The following is a 24119-nucleotide window of genomic DNA, read 5'->3' as shown; positions in this document are numbered from 1 at the left end:
AATAAGCCCTTTCATGGAGGAAAAATAAATAATAATAAAAAAAAACAACAGTGGGAGGAAAAAACATTCCCAGCTACTAACATTAACTGTACTACTAAAGAACTACGGAACAACTAGGTTGAAGAGATCTACACTCTGTCTCAGGCCAAAGGAGGTTGAGAAGGAACTGAGGGCGGTTTCCCCATGCAGCCCTTTATATCTTTTGTTTAGGGCACAAGGACGTGAAGGGTGCATACATGGGCTGAACAGACAATCTCCAATCAAAGCCACAGGGTGCATGTACACCTGAAGTGGAGCACCCGTGGAGACACTACTTGGGGAAGAAAATGTTACACCAGAGGGCCATAGCAAAATCACTGGTTGGAAAATGCTATAAATCGAGGGATGAATGAAAAATGGATGCTTGTTCCAGGACAGTGACTGCTAATGCTCCCTCTGCTATTGAGCTGGCCCATTTCCCATAATCTGAATCCCTAAATCCCTAAACTAACAGACACCAGAGGAGGGAAAGCCTGGATCTCATCTTGCCATGAGAAGAGTGATTAAGTCTTATTTGTCTCTAGAGTGCTAGGGCAAAACCCTTGGACTTGGGCTCATAAGAAGCTGTGATGCCTCTTCTAAGCAGTATTATACAGTTGCAAACAACACGAGGAAACCACTGAATCATGATTAATGAGAGGGGAGAAAAGGAACCAAAATGGGAATAATATAAAATCTTTCAGTATTTGCACACACAAAGATACACAGTATATATGCATACAGATATAAATATCTGTTTATGTTATAGGCAAATATATATGTACATAAACACACACACTTCAGTAGTATGTGGTTTTAAATATTATAGATTTATATGTTATAGATTGTAAGCTCATTGAGCCAAGGACTGTCTTTTTGTTATGTGTGTGTAAAGTTTTGTAGCACAATGGGGCCACAATTTGTAAACTGGCGTCTCTAGATGCTACTGCAATACGGATGATAAATGATACAAATTGTTCATATTTATGCAATGACCCCTGGGTGGCTCATCAGCTGTGATTGAACCTGGGACTTTCTGCTCTAAAGCCACCATTAGAACTAAAGGACTATGCTCATCTGCAGGGAGCAGTAGCAAGCATCTAACCTTTGTGTATTAAGAGAAATGGACACAAAATGCACTTTGCCAGTGTGTTAGACATATAACTACCTATTACTTACACATGCACAAAATGTGCAGCAGTGAGAGATGTAACTATCTAAGCTAGCAAGGGGTTCTGATTGAAGCCCTCAGTTTTCTGCAGAAATTAATTATACTGTACCACTACCTGACATACTTTAAACAGCTACAGAACATATAGTAATTGCCAAAGGGTATAATATAGACATTGATTCTTAATAACTAGTCTCCCCTAAATTGTTTCACTGGCAGGTTTAGTTGGACCAAAGACCGTCTTTGCATCCATGCCATGACAATTCCCATCCCTACATAAACACTTTGAAGTGCTGTAATGCGCAGGCAAAGGCTGGAGAGACTACCAAACACGTCAATATTTCTTTTCCTCTAAACGGAAATGTTAATGACCCTCGAAGGGCTAGGTAAGACGCAATGTAAGAATCTATTCAGCATGTTCGTTGATCTAACCGTCCCCCTCCTTCACTACAAATGCACTGCACCATTAACAATCATATAGTGAACTAAGAGCCGGGCAAAAGCTTTCCCCAGTGAAAACATCTTTTGATGGAAAATGATAGTTTATTCTAAACACAAATTTTTGTTTCTATGGAAATATTTTTGGGGGTTTTTTTTGGCTGAAAAACCAGAAAAACAAAAATGTTTCACTTTTCATTTTCCACTCCTATTTATTTTTCTCCACCTCCACTCCATTTTCCCCTTTTCTATTTTGCCACTAGAAAAGAAGGGGTGGAGAATACAGAAAAATACATGTTCAGCTTTAGGTTTTGACTTGTCATTGAAAAAATTAATGGGAAATTTAAAAAAACCCACCCGAAACAAATAAAAATACTTTTTTCCCTAAAATTAAATAGTTAATGCAAACAGTTGGCATTTTTTAGCAGCTCTAGTACACAGTATAGAGAGTGACAGTGGGTGAAACGGCATCAACTACATCTGAGACACAAAAATCTAAGACCTAGAGTGAAATCCTGGTTTTATTGAAATCAATAGCAAAACTTCCACTGACTTCAATGGTGCCAGGGTTTCACCCATAACCTCGGTGCACAGAGCGCTTTGCATCTAATTACCTGTGTACCACACTGAAAATCTTCCTTCCTGACCAATAAGTATTATTCTGCACGTTCATATACACAGTGATCATATCTGTTCCATCCTCCCAACGAAAAGAAAACATCATGTATTTATTAAGTAAGAAATATGGATCTGATATTCCACAGAAGCATAGCACTCACAATTTACAGTGAAGATCCAATGCCCACTGAAGTCAGTAGAAGTTGACTAGATCAGGCTGTATTTGGATATTTTATTTGTACTGCTGCTGCTAATGTATAAATAACCTACTGTTTTAATATCAGCAGTACTATACACATATTAATAAAAACCTCCATCACACCAACAGTTCACCGATGTCAAAAGGGAGATCTGCAAGCCTCATCTCCCATTCTCTTATCTCATGCAGCTATTTCTTATGCAGACACATTTCTGTATACAAATGCCATTATACTTGACCCCCGGTTCACCCTGTTTCCATTACAACGCTGTAGACTCAACCAGACTTGCTCCAGTGCCAACTCTGTGCTGTCATTCCCTGCGCAGAATGGTAATAAAGAAATCACTGTTTTAAGCTGACAAAGAGCAGATTTCTTACTAAGTAAACACTGATGTTTTGGTAGGGAAATTAACTTATAAAATTGTGTCTACAAAGGAAGACCATACAGATGGACTTTGTTAAGACCCTGCAATACAGTCAACAGTGGTTAATTCAATTGAATGCTACTTATCAGATTTTTTTTAAACGCTTATCCAGTTTTTGCAAATGCAAAAAAAAAAAAAAGCATTTTCTTAGTTGCAGAACGATTTGTTTTTGGATGGCAAAGACAGCCTATCAGCGTCTACAGTGAACACAGAGTAGCTTGTCTACTGAGTAGCACAGCTGAGCAGCACCATTCACTTTAGAAGCTGATCAAACATTGCCTCCTTACCTTCCAAAGTGATCTTAAGCACATCAGCACCATGTCCTTCCTTCCTCTAGCAATGGCAATATTCTGATTTGTTTATACTGCTTCCCCATACGAGTACCAAGTGTCCCAAATCCATTCTTCAGTCCACTCAGTCTTTGGAAAACAGATTACTAAGCACAGCAGGTAAGGGATGGCAAATTCAATTTGTCCAACCCTCACTCAGTCTTTTAAAGCTACCATTTTCCCAACTTGGGCTCAGTGGTGTGAGCATTGGCCTGCTAAACCCAGGGTTGTGAGTTCAATCCTTGAGGGGGCCACTTAGGGATCTGGGGCAAAATCAGTACTTGGTCCTGCTAGTGAAGCAGGAGGGTGGACTCAATGACCTTTCAGGGTCCTTTCCAGTTCTATCAGATAGGTATATCTCCATATATTTATTTACAACTGGAAGTAATTATTCTAAGGGAGGACTAAGGGTACTTCAGTCTCCAGGCCCGTTCAGCCCCTGGGCTCTCTGCAAACTGGTGGAGTTTTGTAATGTTAGTGCTTGTCCATCAGGAGCTGGAGCCAGCCCTTAACTTATTTCACAAAAGTCAATTATCATGATCCCAAAGGTAATGATTTTGGGTGACTGCTGACACTCTGAACAGAGATCTAAAACTCATATCCTATTTCCAATTACCAGACCTAGCCAGTCACCCATCTGGGATCTTCTCGATGCAGATGGAGATCTGTCAGAGTTTGGGGGAAAGTTGAATATATATTAATTTTATTAACATAAGGTAAAAATTGACTTTTTGAGAGAGAGAGACAGAGAGACACTGTCAAGCAGGTAAGCCACCAATTTAAAATTAGGGAGTTGGGATATTAAACTCACTTGAATTTTAATGAAGACATTTGTAATTGACTTAATTCAGTGCAAACAGTTTAATTTAAACATTACTGTGTGGTTTTGGAAAGGCAACACACAGCAGCATTGTATTAGTGCCCAAGAATCAAAAAGCAGAACTGATGAGATACAATGGATACTAGCTACCAGATACTTCAGTGATTACCATGATATAGTTGCCTAGAGATAAACAGACAGACAATCCACAAAAAGAAACTGTGAAACTGGCAATTCTAGCTTTTGGATAAAAATTTAAAAAATGCATAAGTAATTTAAGCACCTATGCACCATTTCCAAAAGTGACATAGGCACTTAGGCTGAGATTTTAAAAGGTATTCAGTCATTGCTGCACTCAGTGGTGCAATGCCTAACAGATTGTGGAGCCCACATTGCATTTTCAAAAGGGATTTAGGCACTTAGGACCAAAAATCCCTGTCTTAATTTCTTTTCAAAATGAGATGCAGGCTCCTAAATCAGTTAGGTGCTGCATGCTGAGCCCAGCAATACCGACTTAGCTTTAAAAATCTGGACCTTAGGGCTAGATTTAAAAAGTCCAATTGAAATGAATGGGTAGGTCCCTAACATGCTTAAGTGCATCTTTAGGCCCCTAAATAACTGTGAAAGTCAGGCCCTTAGGTGCCCAAGTTCCATTGACTTTCAGTGAAACTTGAGCTTCTACGAGCCTAAGTCACTTGAAAAGAAGTGTTCGTGAACATTGTACCCTTTGTCAAAGTTGCGTGAAGTGTCCAACGTAAACAAATAGCAGAAATTGTACAAAATGAAGTCGATTTTTAACTTTTTTATGGTTTAAATAATCTAAAGTGTTATTAATAGCACAGGAAATTAAACTTAGAACAGAACTTCTATATTAACAATATATGAATCACATTTCAGCCTAAACGTCAATGTAGTGTACAATATGAGGGCAAAATAATCAGTCTGGCTTAGTACTGTACAATATATTTGATACTCATGAATGATGTAAGGACCAACACAATTATACAAGCCTGCTGTAAAATTGCCTTTAGCCAATATCAAAAAGCACGAGAAGGTACAGGTACTGTACTAAGCTTGACCAATGATGGCATTTGGAGCAGAAGCTAAGCAAAAGGAGAAGAGTTGAAAGGATTTATTAGTGGGAGACAAACTTTATTTACAGAAGTCCTGCTTGAATGATCTCATTCTGGTGTTAGCAAGCTAAGCAGAATGATGGGATAACTGGCCAAGAATGAACAACAAATACAGAGTATCCTAGTGTAGGCACGGATTTTTTATTAGCACATTTTTAGGAAGTCCTTGTGAAACTTCAGTAGAGACCGATCTGCATTTCCATCTTCCTTTTCTTTTAACTACAGCTTTAAAAAAAAATTAAGAGGTCTCCCATTTCATTTTAATCTATAGGCCCAGTATATCAAGAGGAGTTTTGCTGGTGGTCTCTGTAGGCTCGGTCAGGCACACAGCTAAACTCTAATGCAATCAGAGAGTGCAAAGACCTTGATGCATTTCAGGCAAGGAGAGTATTTTTCAGTGTAGTTTTCACCCAGAGAAGGTGATAATAGATGAAGGAAATTAAATTGAGACCCTACATTGTTAAGTAAGAAAGACTTTACACACACCCCTTAAAGACAGATACCTTCCTGAACTGGAAGTTTATAGTTTGCAATAATTTTGCTGGTAAATACGTGAACCACAACATTGCATTGTCTGGGAGAAAAGCAACTGATAAACACAAACTTGTTTGAGTTGGGGTTGAGTTTATGAAAGGCAAAGCAGTGAAATCAATCATATAACCAGAATCTGAGTCAAAGCCAGTCTGGAAAAGTAGACTGAAAACTACCGAATCCAGTACAAGATTTCTGGAAGGGAGTATGGCCTCTAATTTAGAGCAACCAACCAGAAATCAGCACTCTTGAGTTTGTATACCAGGTCATGTACTCACTATGTCACTTTGGGCAAGTCTTTGTGCCTCAGTGCAAGGAATAAACCAGGTTTAAATAGATGTCGGAGAGTCCCCACACAAAGTTCCACTGGTTTAATTAAACTGGTGTAACATCACACCTTTAGTCAAATCAGTGCAACTTGTGTGTGCAGACAAGCCCTTCATGTAGTTCACCACGTAATTCAACACAAGTGCAGTCTTGCTCAGGAGAAAACAGGATTACTGAGACATAGAGGTTCATCAGCAGATCAGGCACTGGAGGGGAAGTAGAAAAAGCTCAGATATCTTCTACCTGCATTAGGTGAGGATCAAGCCAGCTGAAGATAGGAAGTCTGGAGCGATACCAGTGGTAGATCTCACAAGCCAAGTGGGGTCAAGACTTAGTACGTGAACAGGAGACCTCCAAGGAAAACCCCAGGGTGTTGCAGGAAGCAGCGTTGGTGAATTACTATGTAGTACTTTTCCCTCTGACTCAGCACGCAATACCCTAGAACATACTATCAAGGAGACCTTTGTTGCTTGAGATGCTGCCTTTCCAATCAGATATAATTTCCACCTCTCATTTGCACTGGGTAAGGCATTCTTCACTTCCTCACCTATACTGCAGCAGAATTTTGCTGTGTGAGGTTAAACAGCAACTGTACTCTACTCTGGAGATGGCTGGATTTTAGTGGTGGGTGACATGAGACCTCTCTTTTTGAAGTGTCTGAAGTGCTTTGGGATCTGTTGGGCTGAGAGGTGCTATATAAATATAAGTTTTGATTTCTTTGTTTTGAGAATGCTATTGGGGTAACTTGGAAGCAAGTAAACTGCTATTTAAATGTTTAAACACTTTGTACTGAACTTTGCAGACTTTTTTCCTCCCATCCACACACCACATTATTTCGCTCACCCCCGCCACTTTCCCTTATAGACAGAAATAGTTCAGCAGGAGGCTGAGGAAGCAGCTAGGAAGAGGGATATGGTAAGAGCTATGACCTTTTCCTAGGAACTGCATTCAATGTTCTTCCCTACTAGCCCACGGAGAATATGACATTATTCACACTGACCTAGACCCTAGCACGTGGTAGGTATTAGGTAGGCAGTAGTTCTAAATAAACACAACTACCATTAATTCAGGATGCAGAAACCTTTGGTTATTTCAAACAGGTCATTTAAATTGCTAAATTGATCCAAGAGAATCTCCTCTCCCTCTTAACTGCATATATGATCACAGTCAATATTCAGGACAAGAATCCCATTTACTTCATTGGGAATTTCCCCCTATTGAGCACTGCCGGACTGGGCTGAATGTCATTATGACACCATCTCTGTTAGTTTATATTTGAATCAAGAGAGCCATTCCTGAAGCCTGGAACATCAGCAAAAAACCCAACACTCTAACAAGTCTACAGTCAATTGGAAAGTCTAGATTGTCCTGTCAAATTAAAGCAAAATTAATGTTTTAACAGCTGAATTCTATAAGTGGGATTTAATGAAATCTATGTAGTGGATTTTTTTAAGGCCTCAATTCAGGAGAGCATTTGAGCCTATGATTAAGTCCCATTGATGTCAATGGGATTTAAGCACATACTTCAAATTAAGCATGTGCTTAAGTGCTTTCCTGAATAGGGATAGATTTAAGCTTTGCTGCCTAGAAAACCTTTATATACCACTCTGCCTTATCACCTGTCTGTCTCTTGTCAAGTCTCTTCTTCAGACTTCTCTTTTTTCCCCTTGCCTACATCTCTTAAATTAAGCTCCCTTTCATTTATTGGTTTGATGATGGAACACTTTCATTCTTTCACTGCCCAGTATCTTTACATGACTGCTTTCTGTCATTTATATCACAGAGTCTTCTCTCAAAGTGTTTAATACTATAGGGCATTTTGGGACGAAAAGGTGATATATAAAATGAAGTTGTACTGAATCATGGTGTTCTGAGAATCAGGATGCATTATCTGGATTAAACTATTGCCCTAAAGTAGAAATTAACTTGAAACTTTCGCATTTTATTTATGTATGAACCACAGTCCTGTAGCCCTTCCTCTAGCAGCAGTAATTTTGGATATGTGGTTACTCTGTGGGATCTTATTAGAGGTTTTCAGATGAGACATTCAATCAGCAGCTAACAAGTCCTTCATCTGGTTTGCAAATTGCGAGTATCATAGAATCATAGAATCATAGAATCTCAGGGTTGGAAGGGACCTCAGGAGGTCATCTAGTCCAACCCCCTGCTCAAAGCAGGACCAAACCCAACTAAATCATCCCAGCCAGGGCTTTGTCAAGCCTGACCTTAAAAACCTCTAAGGAAGGAGATTCCACTACCTCCCTAGGTAGCCCATTCCAGTTCTTCACCACCCTACTAGTGAAAAAGTTTTTCCTAATATCCAGCCTAAACCTCCCCCTCTGCAACTTGAGACCATTACTCCTTGTTCTGTCATCTTCTACCACTGAGAACAGTCTAGATCCATCCTCTTTGGAACCCCCTTTCAGGTAGTTGAAAGCAGCTATCAAATCCCCCCTCATTCTTCTCTTCTGCAGACTAAACAATCCCAGTTCCCTCAGCCTCTCCTCATAAGTCATGTGCTCCAGCCCCCTAATCATTTTTGTTGCCCTCTGCTGGATTCTCTCCAATTTATCCACATCCTTCTTGTAGTGTGGGGCCCAAAACTGGACACAGTACTCCAAATGAGGCCTCACCAGTGCTGAGTAGAGGGGAATGATCACATCCCTCGATCTGCTGGAAATGCCCCTACTTATACTACCCAAAATGCCATTAGCCTTCTTGGCAACAAGGGCACACTGTTGACTCATATTCAGCTTTTCGTCCACCGTAACCCCTAGGTCCTTTTCTGCAGAACTGCTGCCCAGCCATTCGGTCCCTAGTCTGTAGCAGTGCATGGGATTCTTCCGTCCTAAGTGCAGGACTCTGCTGAACCTCATCATATTTCTTTTGGCCCAATCCTCTAATTTGTCTAAAGTACCTCCAGGACCATCATGGAGAAGATTCTTAAGAACACTCAAGATGAAACAGAATAACTCATCTTCATGATGTTATTACTGTGGCCCTGTGCTATTAACAGGACCTGAGGTAAAATTTTCAAAAGCCCCTGATTTAGGAGCCTAAGTCCCATTTTAAAAGTGGCTTAGGCATTTAGGAGCCTAAATTTCATTGAAAGTCTGTTTAGGCACTTTTCAAAAATCCCACCAAATGCCTATCTGTATCTTTAGGTACCTAATACCTTTGAAAATGCCTACATCACTTTTGAAAATGTGATTTAGGAGCCCAAATCCTTTAGATACTTTTAAAATTTTACCCCTAAACAACAGATTACAGCATACCCTCACTAGAACACGCGTCTATATAGCGCGAATTCACATATAATGTGGTCGCGGCCATGGATCCCAAATTTAATTACTTTAATGCAATTCATTTTAACACAGTCCCCACGTTAACGCGGTACTGCACATGGATCCCAAATCCTGCCTTCTAGCGAGGGTCTGGTATTTTCATTCTCTAATTTCTGAATATCAAAGTTTAGCTCTGTTATTTGCCTATTTCAACTGGGAAACAGAAAAGAAAAGTTATAAAGAAGCCTACAAAGCATAAAATTATATAGATGCTGGAACTAGGGGTGCTGGGGATGCTGCCACTCCCCCTGGCTTGAAGTAGTTTCCATCAGATACAGGATTTACAGTTTGGTTCAACGGCTCTCAGCACCCCCACTCTACAAATTGTTCCAGCACTTCTCATTATATAAAAGTACAGTTTTTCAAAGAGCTCTGGCACACAGAAGAAAAGCATACATCTGTGGCTCAGAGTCAAATTAAGGGATCCAGAATGTTTGAAAGAATGTGCTCCACCTGAAGCTTTCTGCAGATTTGCAACTTTTCAGAACAATTGCACCCTGCTCTGCCCTTTGAGTTTTGCAAATGCGTGTGTAGAGTTAGCTACAGGCAGGGTATCCAGATCCACAGCTCTGCCAAATAGGGGCTTTTTTTTTTTTGCCCCAGCCATCTGGGTGATCTTAGCATCAGGTTTGAAATACCTAGAATCCCTCGAACCACATGTTCTAATCCCAGCAGAGTTGACTCAATCCTTCATCTTTCCAGGGTAAATGGACTTTTATGCACTTTTTTTTGTGGGAGTGGGGGCCTTTTGGATAAGATTTTAAATATCTGTGCTCTGCATGGACATCAAAGATCCTGCATGTTCATTCCCGTGTCGTAAGACAACATTCCTGCCATTCGTTTTTGTCTCTCAATACTGCCCACTGTTTGCTTGCCTGGGCCAGTGGTGAAGAGTGCTGTGGAGGTAGAATGTCCAGCCCTGGGAAAAGGGAGGACCTTATCCTCTGTATCGCTAACCAGTGCCACTGATGGGTCTTCTCCAGTCTTCTCTACAAGCTAGAAGGATTTCAGAGAAGCCCAATGAAAATGAGGGGGTTAAAATAATTGATTTATGAGGAAATGTTATAGGCTACAGTGGGTCTAATTGGTTACTAAGAGCAGGAGGAATATGATAACATTCTACAAATGTCTGAAGCGCAAAATTTTATTAGGTTGGTGCATTAGGGAGTTGCTAATAGTAAGGGGGTGAAATTAAAGAAGAGAAGATGTAGGGTGACTTATCAAAACAAACTAATGGAGAGCTCCATTAGATTGTGTAAGTCTGGTACAGGAAGTGGTGGAACTTCATCCTTTGGGATATTTAAAACTGGATTGGACACAGCACTGGAGAACATTCTATAAGGAACAATGATGCATTGGCACTGGGATGCACCAGGTGCTGCAATAGGTCATCGTAACAGCTCATTTCCATGAGTCCACAAGAACTAGGTTGGTTGTGAAATATGGCCTTACAGGGAGGATTTAAAGTTAAGAAAAACGGAAGCAAGGGGGATCCCTTCCCATTTAGACTGGAAAAGACTGTGAAAATTTTATGAAGTGAATGGCAAGAGGTAATAACTATTCAACTCCCACGACAGCATGAGGTCAGCATGTGAACAGTGGTAGAGAATGGACTATTGAGGGAATCCAAAAAATTTTAGAGAATGGACCATACCGCTGAAAATATCCTATAAAATTTTCCATGGATGGGAAATTTTGACAGTTGCCCATCCTTTACTTTATTGTCTGAAGTGATCCTGTGAATATTTACCCCTAGGAAAGCAGTGAGGGAATGGAGTTCAATTTTTTTTCTAAAGTGAGTTTGGCACTGGATAAGGGTGGAACATGAAGTCACTTTCAACCTATAATAAAGTGAGGTAAGCAAAGGGATTATTACTTAAGACTTTTGACGTGAAGCTTTGAGAATGACACTTACTCAAAAGCAGCAGTGGGTTATGGAGTGATGTCATCAACGAACACACGCCAGAGATTTAAATAAAAGCCCTCTGAGATCAGACTCCTGTTTTCAATGCAGAATATCCTAATCAGTTTTACATATCCAATAGTGATTGGATCAAGTCAGAGTTGCAGTTCACGTTTCAGAAAAATATCTTGCAATTTAATGAGCCACACCCTCAGCTGGTGTTAACTGGCAGAGCTCCCTTGAAGCCAGTTGAAATCCACTAACTTCACTGGAGCTAAGCCAATTTACAACAGCTACAGATCTGGCCCAGTACGTTTATTAATTCAGTGTACAAGGCTTGCACCTTACTTTATGGGTTAGTGACTCTGACACAACATACTTTCAAATCTGTTTGGATTTAAAGTTTATGGTTGAGATGTTCAAAGCACTCTGAGGGGTTTAAAGAGACATCTTTCATTAAAATTGTTGTGCAATGTGTCTAAATCCCTTAGACCACTTTGAAAGTCTCCACTGAGATGCTTAGCACACACAGAGTCAAAAGAAATTATCTCCTCAAATTAAGGAAATACATTGTATAACTCCATTTCTATGTAATCACTACTATGACACCATTGTGAAGAGGCCTCAGAAGAGAGGGACTGATTTGCTTTCATGCTGGAATTGGTTATACCATCAGAAAAGCTACACAAACTCTCTAGCTATCATGCAAGCAGCCACCGTCTCTTGCTCCTTTTTGTTTATCTTTTCCATTTCATATGACTTTAGTGCTGGTGAAAGGTGCCAGAGAGGCCAGCTCTGGTTTCCAATGGCTTAATATGTTCACAAGTTCTGAGCACACAATGTTGCTACTGAAGCTGATGGGAATCGTGGGTGTTCATTTTCTGTGGATCCACAGAATAGAAGGTAGCAATGTGCCACAATCCAGCTCTCACAGACCACTTCTAGAGATGAAAGGGTCATACAGCAGTACTCAGCATTTACTAAGCATCTCTCACATTTCATCCTCGCTCTCAAAGAGCATCAGAAAGGTCCTACCCCCCTTTTAGAGAACGAGAAATGGTGGCACAGAGAGGTGAAGTCAATTCTCCAACTGCACAAAGCAAGACAGACACAATTTAGTACCCTGGCCATTTAATCTTTGGCCTCTTGAAATTGGACAAGGCATCCAAGTAGTGCTACCTATGTTTGGTTCACAGTGAGCGCTGTATTAACATTCCCCAAATCACTTCATAGGAGTCACCAAAGAACCATCAGAAGGTAATAACTTGTAGTAATTACAGATTTGGGACAGGTTTGAACCAGCATCCTAGAGTGAAACAGGCTCTATAATCCATTATCGATCTCTTTAGTCATCCGGTCTAGGAAAGGAAGTGCATGTACGTATATCTGTGAGAGGGGGGCTGGGAGAAAGAAGGGCATAGAGTAAACTCCATATAATCAGTCAAAACTGCTTTCCAAATGAGCAACGTATCCATTTGGTCAAAGTAATGAAATTGCAAAATACACAAAAATGTGTCTCCGGGCAGCTGTTTGCTTTGACTCCGGAGGGAGCGCTCTCTATCTCCAAAGCAGCACAGTACCATCAATCAGAACATGCCAAAGCTTTGCTACTCCTGTAGCAAAGTAAATATGAAAATGCACACATTTTATTGGCATGTACGTTATGAGGTAAATTGACTGGTGTGCTTATTTCTAAAAGAAGTGACCTTAACGAAGGAGTCTCCCTCTTTTATCTGCCTGCCGGGATTAGAACTGCCATCTCTTTCCAAGGCAGAAACACCTTCTGGGTTTAGTGGATTGTGTGCTACCCCCCACCCCAACACTTCTAACTCCTCAGCCCAGTTTCCCCACCCCCCTCCTCATCCCTGTCCATCTGCTTGCCCAGACAGTCCCAGTTTCCTGCTCTGGGCTCCCTGTGCAAGTTTCAGCCTTACCCCTACCCTGGGTCTTCATCCCAGTCACTTAGACAAGTCAGTTCCAGACTGCCCCCTCCCTACTCCGGAGTGCCTCATCTGATCTCAGTTTTCCCGAGCCCAGCTCCCGGTCACCCCATAGGCACCTTGTTGCAATCTACTCCCCATCCTCCAGCCTCTGTTCAGCTAGTTCTTGTCCTATCTGCACTCAAGTCAGGCAGCTCCCTCTTCCATGCTACCTGGCCGTCAGCAGTAGGAGGGAATTGCAGGGAAAGTCCTGCTCCGTCCCTGCAGCCCTGGGATGGAGCACACTCAATGCTGATGGACTCTTCAGAGAATGCAGCTGCCAAACTTTAAAACGTCTGCTGAACATGGGTGAACTGAGATTTGCCAAAGGCTTGTGACTGGGTGAAAAGTGGATGATTTTTCACTGGAACAGCAAAAGGTACATCCTTGACACTGAGGTGGCCCAAGCCACCTGTCAAATTTCAAGTCCCTGCTCCAAAGCATGGAACACTAGAACCTCTCAAGAAATGGTTGTAACCATTTTTGTAACAAGGCAAAACATTTTGTAACAAGGCAAAAAGACTTTGTTCTTGCAGGTGGCTAAACCATTGTAGCTGAAACTTAAAAAAAACAACAGCCTGAGGCAGACACCCACCATAGAAAATTTCAGCCCTAATGCTTAACATTCAGCAAAGTCAGAAGCAATTTAAAACAGGATCTTATAACAAGAAGCTTAATTGTGGGCAACGTTGCCAACTCTGCCCATAAATATATCGATATTTCTAGGAAATTTTGCACCTGATTTTGGAAAAATGTAAGCATCCAGGAGGCAGAAGAACTGTTTACCATAGTAAAAAGGACACAGAGTAGAGTAAAACTAGGAGAACTGGGGTCAGATGTAGGAAAAATGTAAGTTGAACATCAGGGAAAACCTCAGCTCCCAGGAAACTTATGGAAGCCCCGTCTATTGAGACATTTAAAATTAAGCCAGACAAAAGCACTAAGAAAGGGACAATTGGGAACACTTTTGCATTGGCAGGGAGATGGACTAGAAGAGTCTTTCCATCTCAAGATCTTTTGGGGGAAATTCAGGTCTGGTGCAGATCACTGAAACCAATGGTATTTCACACATTTACGCCAGTGGGGAGTTTGGTCTTGGGATTCTATGGTTTTTTTTTTAAAGGGACAACAGAATTTGGGTGACTAAACAACAATTCTTAAAAAAATAAATAAATCATGTCAGAACCACATCCTGAAAAGCCACTAGAACGCCAGCACAAAAACAACGCTGCTCTTGTTTGTTACACTACAGAGTGGCTGACAGGGCTCTAACCTCTGTTTAGGAGCTACTGTTAAAAAGCCTCTTGCTGAGTCAAGCCTAAGCATGCTGCTTACAAGGGTTAGCCCTGAGGGCTCTTGCGTTGGCAGAGGCTTTCTAGCTGAGTTAGGGTTTTTTTGTTTTGTTTTGTTTGAAAAAACAAAGTAGCTAAGAAAGCCTAGACATGGGGAGAGAAAGGGGCTACTAACAATCACCTGCTTCTCTGGAAGGAATTTTACTATCTGTTTAAGGACATGATCCTGCAAACTTGACACGAGTAGTCCCATTCCTTTAAATGGGGTTACTACAAAGATTTAGGATTGCACAATTGGACCCTAGTGAAGTAAACTTTTATAAAGTCATATGAAGAATCTTGCTAAAATACACAATAACCCCTTTTTTACAATCCGCTGTTCGAATGCATCAAGTGAAGTCATTTGTCTCAGTGGAATACTGGAGTCTGAAAGTTTGATTCAACCAATATTGGGTCTGTGGTCTTCTTATAGCAAACTGTGATGAAAAGTGAAAAGAGAAATTCCAATCAATAAATAAATACTGTAGGGAACATATATCATCGTAATTCATCCTCAGGACACAGTCCATCTTGTGTGTTCAATGAGATAGAAGTGTTGTGGAAAAAACAGTATGACTGTATAATTAAAGAGTGTATCACAGAGAATATGCACAAGGGAGTAGAATTAAGATTGCACAAGCAACCTTAATTTGGCATTTCCTAACTTTTGAGTGCTTGACTTTGCAACCTTAAATATTATTCTGATGTTGGTTTTAGATGCAATACACTATATATAATACATTTATTTTCAATAGTATAATTTCTTTCCATGCTCTGCTCCTCTTTTTACACTCCCCATCTGTTTTTCATTCTGTGCTCTATTTTCACCTTCTTCTCCACTTGATCATCCCTATTGCTTCCGCTTTTCATAGAAGTTTTCCCTTGCCTCTCTCTCCTTTCTTCATATAAGCATAAACCCAATGACATTAGAAACCAAGTCGATATCTCGATACCACAATGTTCTTATTGGTGTGAAATGAGGCAAAAATGAGTTCTCCCATTGCAGCCGCACAGATCTCAGAACAACAACAGAGTGAAGAAACTTAGTTAAGGATGTCAGACATTTGCTAATCTCGGAGCAGAAAGTGACCAAAAGTGAGATTTTTCTGGATTATCCAAGCATCTGCCGTGACTGTACCAAAAACCACATGGTTGCAGCTGGCACCATCTGCCTACAATGACAGTTTCCACAGATGACACAGCTGGTATATCATGTAACAAAGCAAAAATAAAGTGGGGGGGGACGGACAGAAAAGTTGAATGTCCTAAAGACCAACTAAATATTATTTTGGCCTGAAAGGTGTAACTTGGATCACACAAAGTATTTCCTCAGGTGGTACTTGGGCTTGTCTTGTTATGCAACCAGGTCCATGTAATTGAAGTTCAGTAAATAGGAAGAAGCCAAAGAAAACCCCAAAACTATTTGTCATGTTTCTTAAAGTGAAAATGACTGAAATGCCAACATACCAACAACAAATGTAAATCTGGCAACTCTTCTGGGCACCTGAATAATGGGCATCCAGAGTGAATGCACAGCTCCTTTATTACTCATCAGTCTTTCTATACTTCAACTTTTTATTTTAGGTCTCAAACAAAGAGCCCTGCATATATGACTGTCCTGTATGTCCCATCCCGCTAGACGCAACCCTGCTGATTACTACCCGACAGCTATGATAAAATAACTGGTGTTCTCATTAGCTTATATGCAAACAATGATAAAGAGGAATGTATAGCAATGTCACTTTGAGCAATCGGGAAACAAACCTTTGACACAAACCAGAAGGCAAATAATAAGACTCCATGGCTGACAACAAATGAGACTACATCTAATTTGCTGTGCAATGTTCATGTAATTAGATACATTTGGTACAGGCAAGAAAGTAGACAGCTAGAATATGGTCTTGATGAATTGGGGAACCTCTGTCAAGCTCCGATCACATTAATCATAAAGCCAAAGCCCAGAGAGTCAATTTTTCTTCCTAGCATTTATGATATTTTTCTAGAGGGAAAATGTATATGCTACTTTAAAAAAAACAATTATATTGTCTTTCCCTAGCACCAGGCTAACTATAGATATCTACAGTCTAAACTATGCCAGCAGAGTCAAGCAAACCCATGTATAACAACTGTGCAGTTCAGGATGGTATGGGTAACAGCCCACCCTACAATACCCTAGACGGTCCTGGCTTCAGACATTTCTTTTATTGTCATGTACTGAAGAGAATAAGTGATATGCAACATTCTCTGCAGAAGACAGGAGGAGGAGAGAAGAGTCATAGAAGAGGATGTGTAAGAGAAGGGAAAGAAAAGGGCAAAAGATAGGAAAGCAGTAGAAAGGAGACTTAAGAGTAGAGGTAACAAGGAGATGAGGCTGAGATGCATGCAGGTAAGAGAGAAAGAGATAAAAAAAAGCGGAATAAATCGAAAAACAAGCAGGAATTTCACCACTGACACTATGTAGCACACCACGGCCACTTAAAACTTCACAGTAACAGCCTGAATAGAACTCGCATTCTCTTGCCCCCACAACACAGGCCTTTATCACTCGAGCAAAAGGAAAATCTCTCGTAGTTGTTAGCACCGTAGGGCCTAGCACAGATGGGTGAGCAGTTCTGAGTCTATCCATTAGTAGGGGGCAGTATATAAGCATGCAAATAAAATAGAGTCCCATTTTATTTTCCAGTCTGGATTATCTCCATGTGGTACCCGCCAGTGAACCTATGCACAAAGAACCTTCCATAGAGGTGGTGTGCTCTTCACCTTCGGTGATTCACCAGCCACAGAGGCAGCCCTTTAAAGCAAGCTCCAAAAGAGGGATGAATGCGGCTGGAATTTTCAAAGCGAGAGTGAATTTCCTCTTCTGAGACTTATGGACAAGCTCTTTATGTTTCTAATACACTAAATATTATGCAAGAAGTTACTCTGTGCTGGGTACTATTAGGATGTTGATGAGCTGAAGCATCCTAAATGAAAAAGGGCTTTAGCTATTGAGCATCCAGTTCTGTTCACATGGTTCTTTACGCTAAATACTAATAGGTGACTACTGGTTCTCCTCTTGGGGAATATGGCCATTACTAGTATATTTGCATACTGGGATGTGTAAACTGAACATCTACCTTGTTGACCACCAGACATTTTGGGGCTCCTCACCCAGCTGGAGATTATCTGACTAATAGAATATTGTCGAGCTCTTATTCACACTAGTAGTCAACTTGTAAGACCAAGCTGGCAAGTTCTGAGCTGCTTTTCAGGCATGGCCACCGCAATGAAGAAACTTGCCTGGATTTAAGAAGGCATGAACATAGCAGCTGTTCCCTAAAAAAGCAGGGGAAAGGGGAGCAGGACAACTGGATGCCCAATGATAATCCTGAATGGGAAATGGACAAACCGGACACACCCTAAAAATGATGACAGAGGAGACCGGTAGATGACAGCCACATCAGTCCCTCACAAGAAGCTCTAGGTGAAGAGATGTGGTCTTGTGGTCTGTTGGAGAAAGGGGAGGCCTGTGGAAAAGGGAGTGTAGCAGGGTGGACCCCTGCTCCTGCCCTGAGGGATTAAAGACAGCCCTGGGAAGGGGCTGTGGCTGGAGAAAGCAGCCTTTAGGCTGGGCTGATTGGGGAAGTGGCTGCAGCTGGAGCCACGCCCCAACCTGAGCCACAGGGCCTTATAAGAAGGCCAGGGAAGCCAGAAGCCAAGACAGTCTCTCTCTGGCTGTAGAGAGAGATGGGCCTGGCTGCAGGGAGCTAGACCGGGTACCTGAGTGGAGCAGGGCTGGGGAGCTCCAGCCTGGAAAGCCCCAGGCTGCCGCCTAGCAGGGGGCTAACAGGTACTGGGGGTTGCAGAGGCAGCCCAGGGGTAGGCCAAAGCAGCAGGTCCAAACCCTCCTTGCCAGTGATGAATAGGCTGATACTGCAGTCTGCCCCAGGATGTGGGGCTAGACAATGACTGGCAGTGGCCATACACTGAGGCAAGGTGGGGATAGAGGGTGGGGGTTCCCTGAGAGGGGAGATCCTGAGAGAAAGGGGTTACTGCCGGGGGGGCAGCACCCCATGTAAAAGGGCACCGGGGTCCAGGGAGGGACACGGGGGCCAGAGAACAGGCGGATCACTGGCCTGCAGAGGGTGCTCCGTGCTGGAAACCAAGCTAATTCCCCGGAGTCACCAGCAGGAGTCACTGCAGGGGTGAGTCGGTGCGTTATAGGGAGACTAATACTTGGAGTCAATAGCAACCCCAGTATTAGACACCCAGATATACAAATATAATCTAGGTCAAAACACATGCCTATTTGCCCGTGCTTGAGTAATAAGAGTATAACAGTAGGAATATACTACTGACTACCTGACCAGGATGATGACAGTGAATGTGAAATACTCAGGGAGATTAGAGAGAGACTACCAAAACAGAAAACCCAATAATAACGGGGGGGTTTCAATTATCCTGTATTGACTGGGTACACATAACCTCAGGACAGGATGCAGAGATTAAATTTTTAGACACCATTAATGACTGCTTCTTGGAGCAGCTTAATCCTAGAACCCACAAGGGGAGAAGCAATTGTTGACTTAGTCCCAAGTGGTGCACAAGATCTGGTCTAAGAGGTGAATATAGCTGAACTGCTTGGTAATAACAACCATAATGTAATTAAATTTAACATCCTTGTAGAGAGGAAAGTGCCAAAGAAATCCACCACTTCTCAAAGGGGAACTACACAACAAAGAGGCTAGTTAAATGGCAATTAAAAGGAACAGTCACAAGAGTGAAATGCCTGCAAGCTGCATGAAAACTTTTAAAAAACATCAGAATAGAGGCTCAAACTATATGTATACCCCAAACATAAGAAAAAAAAAACACTAAGAGGATGAAAAAATTCCACCATGCCTAAACAGAGTTAAAGAGATGGCTAGAGACAAAAAGACATCTTTAAAAAATAGGAAGTCGAATCCTAGTGAGGAAAATAGAAACGGACAAACTCTGGCAAGTCAAGTGTAACAGTATATTAGGCAGGTAAAAAAAGAATGTGAAGAACATCTAGCAAAAGACACAAAAGCTAACAGCAACATTTTTTTTCAGTACATCAGAAGAAGGAAGCCTGCCACACAATCAGTGGGGCCATGGAAAATCAAGGTGCTAAAGAAGCACACAAGGAAGACAAGGCTGTTGCAGAGAAGCTAAATGAATTATTTGCATTCGGTCTTTACTGCAGTGGATGAGAGGGAGATTCCCAAACCTGAGCCGTTCTTCTTAGGTGACAAATCTAAGGCCCTGTCCCAGACTGAGGTGTCAATGGAGGAGGTTTTGGAACAAACTGATAAATTAAACAGTAATAAATCACCAGGACCAGATGATATTCACCCAAGGGTTCTGAAAGAACTCAAACATGAAACTGCAGAACTATAACTGTAGTATGCAACCTATTGCTTAAACCAGCCTCTGTGCTAGATGACTGGAGGATAGCTAATGTGGTGCCAATTTTTAAAAAAGGCTCCAGTGTCTTCCCCTAACCACTGAGCCACTTTTTCTCTTCAACACCTGATGTGATGTAAGGAACACGCCTCCCTACCCTGCTTTATGCCCTAGCTAGGCTGTCAACTTTCAGAAGAGAAACACAACACTCAGGCCTTAGCAACTGATGCAGGAGATCAAACCTGAAACACAGTTAGCCTTATCTATGGCTCTTATCCGCCTCTCACAGCTACCTGAGAGGCTGCCCCTTTGGCAATACTTGTATAGCTGGTGATGCCAATAGCCTCATGACTCAATATGGCAGGCAAACAGCCTTTCAGTTCACTTTTAAAGTGACGGTAGGGAGGGAGTGGTACCATAAGGCCATGGAGATTGAGGAGCCAAAGTAGGGGTTTTAGCCAAAGTGTAGTCAGAAGAGTCTCAGGTATATTACAGAGTGAAAAATGCCCCAAAAATGTATTGGGCCATTCCTGTTCCTATGACCTCAGCTGAATAATGATGTAATAGTACTTTGCTTTCCATCCCAGGATCTTAAAGCACTGTACACACTCTAATTAAACCTCACGCACCCCAGACAGCTCGCTAAATACTATCATCAGTTGGCGAAAGTGGACAGGGTGGTTAACTGACTTGATTAAAGCCACACAGCAATTCTGGAAATAGAAGAAGAGTTCCCTGTTATACAGCCCTGTGCTTGAACCATTGTTCTGCACATCACACTCAAGTCCTAGCATCAATACAAAAAAAACCCAGAAGAGATTAGAGTGAAGTGTTTTAGTAACACATGGGAGCAGAGATGCAAGACTTACCCATGAATAGCATGGATGGAGTGAGGTTCATAATGGTACCTTCCTTCCTGGTGACGCATGTCAATTGGTAAGGGAGCATGGAACGCTGGAAAAACGTGCTGCGGAACTGTTGAGGGGAGAAAAAAAAAGAGACTTCAAAAACTTTTCCTTCTCTTTTAAAACAATTTCAAAGGAACTAAATCTCCATGAATTTCAGAGCATGAGCAATGCAAAGACATGAGGTCTTCATGATATCAGCGCTATCATGCACCAGAGAAGTGGAATGAATAAATAATCAAAGTCATTCGGAGAAATCCTACATCTTCAACATAAAAGATCTCCAACAGGGTTTTTGACAAAGACAAGCAGCTAAGCGCTCTTTGAACTCAGGGAGATTATAGGAAGCCCCAAGGAAAACTAGCCTTGTAACACAAATGAGACTCGACAGAGGTTGGCAGAATCCAGATCTGCACCATCCACAACACCGGGAACGGCAGCAGCACCTTTCCCGAATATCTGTAGACACAGAGTGGGGATTGGGTGGAACTATTTACCTAAATTATAACGGCAAGAGCTGCACAAGTGCAATCTGTGTATACAGTCAGAGGCAGCTAAAAATGTCTATGGCTCAGGTTCTGCGAAAGGAGCCTAAATTGCTCTCACTTGTCATCATTTGCAGACCTATTTTTTATTCATTTGAGAAGCGTGTTTCATCTTTGATGGAAAGATAAAGTGGCCTCGGAAGGCACAGAACACCTACACTGACTTATTAAATCCACAGACTTTAATATGTATTATTGACCCCAAGTTTACAGCACGAATATTTCAGAGAGGTGTAGGACAAACAGAAAATTCATCAAGTTATTTCTCCACACCACCCTGGACTATTCAGACTTATGCCATGTCCCTTTGTTCTAAAATTATGGAAGCCAAGATAAATACAATCAGCAGGGTCTCAATAAATGTACCACACAGTAGTCCTTTGCTAGGATATATTATCTGGTCTATAATGATGGTGCATTCCACATTTGTAGCTGGGATCAAATGTAAAAATAAAAGGCCAGACTGCATGTGTCTTTTACAATCAGACAAAATGTCTTGATTAAAGATTAACTAAAGTTTTCACAAGTCTTCCTCACCCTCACTCTTCAGTTTTGACATACACAGAAAATGTGATGAAAAGTGCTATCTGGAGCTTTTAAAATATTAGATTATTGTTCTAAACACCATTTTAACTAAATACTCCATTGTAACTTGCTTCCACCACCTGCAACATTTCTGTTTTGTGCAGGAAAGCAGCATCCCAAAACAAACCTACAATTCTTCATGGCTTGGCCCAAATCCTCAGCTGGTGTAAATCTGTCCAGTTCCATTGACTCCACACTCTTTTGTAAGGATGACTTAAGAGTCCCAGCTGCGATAACAATATAGCTTTGACTTCAATAGAGCTTTGTCGATTTACACCAGCTAAGGATCTGGTCTTTTAGGTTCAGCTACAGAAAATCTGCATTAAAAATCCCTATATATTTATGCCCTGGCAAATCAGGAAGGGGATCTGATGATCTTCTCTGCATTTCAATCTAGAATCCTTGAGCTCAGCACAACATGCATATCTGGATACTACTGCCAGGAGAGGCGAGAGACTACATAAAAACAACCTTCCTGCCAACTACACTGAAAGGAATTAAGCTAAGGTACTCAAGGTGGAAAGTATTCAAGATTCCACAGCAGACTTACTTTCAGTGGTTTAGTGGAGAGCTGGCACCGTGCAGTGCCCAATACAGTGGGAGCATTTTTGCAGCCCGTGTAATGTGAGGACACAGTAGGGTAACTGTTAAACCCCCAAGAAAGTAGAGCTATGAAGTAGAATAAACGTGTATCCTTTAGGATTTTCTTTTGCAGACGAAAGATTCACCCACCCTCTTTAATAGTGCTGGGTAATTTAAGTCTTTTAAATAAAGTCACTTGAGAGAAATAATCACTTTTTAGATACATCGTGATCTAATGTTTCTCTAAGTCAGAAATGCAGAATGATCCTGCTAATGCTGAAAAGCCACATCCAAAATGCAGCTAATGGCTTGTTACGCATCAGCTATTCTCCTTTCCACGGCACGGTCACTGCAGTCAACTGTCAGGGGCTTGGGCTGATCATTCAGAGACGGTCCTGATCTCTCGGGAAACTACTGTTCCACCAGAACCTCTTCTTTGCCACGCTTAGAAGCTGGCCTTGCTCTCCTTCGTACATGCACACATGGCATGAAACTGCACAGGAGTCTTCCAATGAACTTCAGTGGGCCCTCAGCATCCATGGATATCATTGAGCGCTATGAAAGAAGAAAACAGATCCCAGAAGCATGCAAGAAGCTTCGTAGGGCATGGTTTCTGCCTGTGTGATAGAGCCATTGTTGTATCTGTCTGGGATGTACAGAGCAAGGGTTTATGTTGTCATACACAATGATCACACAATCAAACTGTCACTATATTTTTTCCTGCACTAGGCTGCTGCCCGGCACAGCCAGTCCTATGTCGGACAGGTTAAGTATTTGCATTGCCATGGGCTGCAGAGGGAAGATTGTCTACAGAGCTCAGTTCCCATAAGAACAATAATTGCTGCTGGATGCTGAGTTCTGTTGAATATCTGGGTTTACATGTCTTGCCTTATGACTGCCATTGACCAAAGCAGGAAGAACTCAGGGCAGCATTGATAATTTATCTGCAAGAGCATTCCTTCCCTGCCACTCGTGATTTTGGGAAGGCTTTGCCTCTTTTTCTTGGGCTCGGTCAACATAAAACCAATGTCTGAAAAAAATTCCTTGCCCCTGTTTCTAATTAGGCCTCAGTTTATTCATGTTGAGAGGAATTTAAACATGTACCATTTTTTAGCATTTATACCTTTGCTTTTTTTTTTTTAAACCATCTCAATCAATTTAGACACTGGAGATACTAGTCAGTTTCACTTTCAAGTTATTTACTAGCACCATCACCTTCCTTGTTTGGTTTCACCAGACAACAAAAAGGGTGGTGGGGCGGGTGTTTCCGGTGATTTTCCTTTCCAGCTCTTCACATCTGTTTTTTTGTTTTGTTTGTTTTTTCCTGCCCACACACATTTTCTGGAGCGGCCACCAGACCTAAAAGCTACAATAGCTGGTGCTTTCCCTTTAAATTCACTTCTGGATGCTTGGTCTGAAATAATGAATGGTTTTATAGGAGATCAACTACTAATTCATAAATGTCAGGCCCCCTCCCCACTTCCACCTCTCATTTCCACCCCTCTTGAAGGGAGCAGTGAGCTGGCAACA

The 24119-nt window shown here is 41.6% G+C and overlaps 1 protein-coding gene across 15 annotated transcripts in view; it reads right to left on the bottom strand.

Moving 5' to 3' along the window:
* GLI2 (GLI family zinc finger 2) overlaps positions 1-24119 on the bottom strand; it is a 406855-nt gene that overhangs the window by 80940 nt on the left and 301796 nt on the right. For all 15 annotated transcript variants that reach the window (XM_045033089.1, XM_045033083.1, XM_045033085.1 and 12 more), the window contains one exon: positions 20842-20947. In XM_045033089.1, coding sequence (XP_044889024.1) covers positions 20842-20947 — 106 coding nt within the window. The remainder of the gene's footprint in view (positions 1-20841; positions 20948-24119) is intronic.

Source organism: Mauremys mutica, chromosome 10, assembly GCF_020497125.1.
Source record: "Mauremys mutica isolate MM-2020 ecotype Southern chromosome 10, ASM2049712v1, whole genome shotgun sequence".
Taxonomy (NCBI): Eukaryota; Metazoa; Chordata; order Testudines; family Geoemydidae; genus Mauremys; species Mauremys mutica.
The sequence above is the reverse complement of the archived record's forward strand: the minus strand, read 5'-3'. Positions and strand labels throughout refer to the sequence as shown.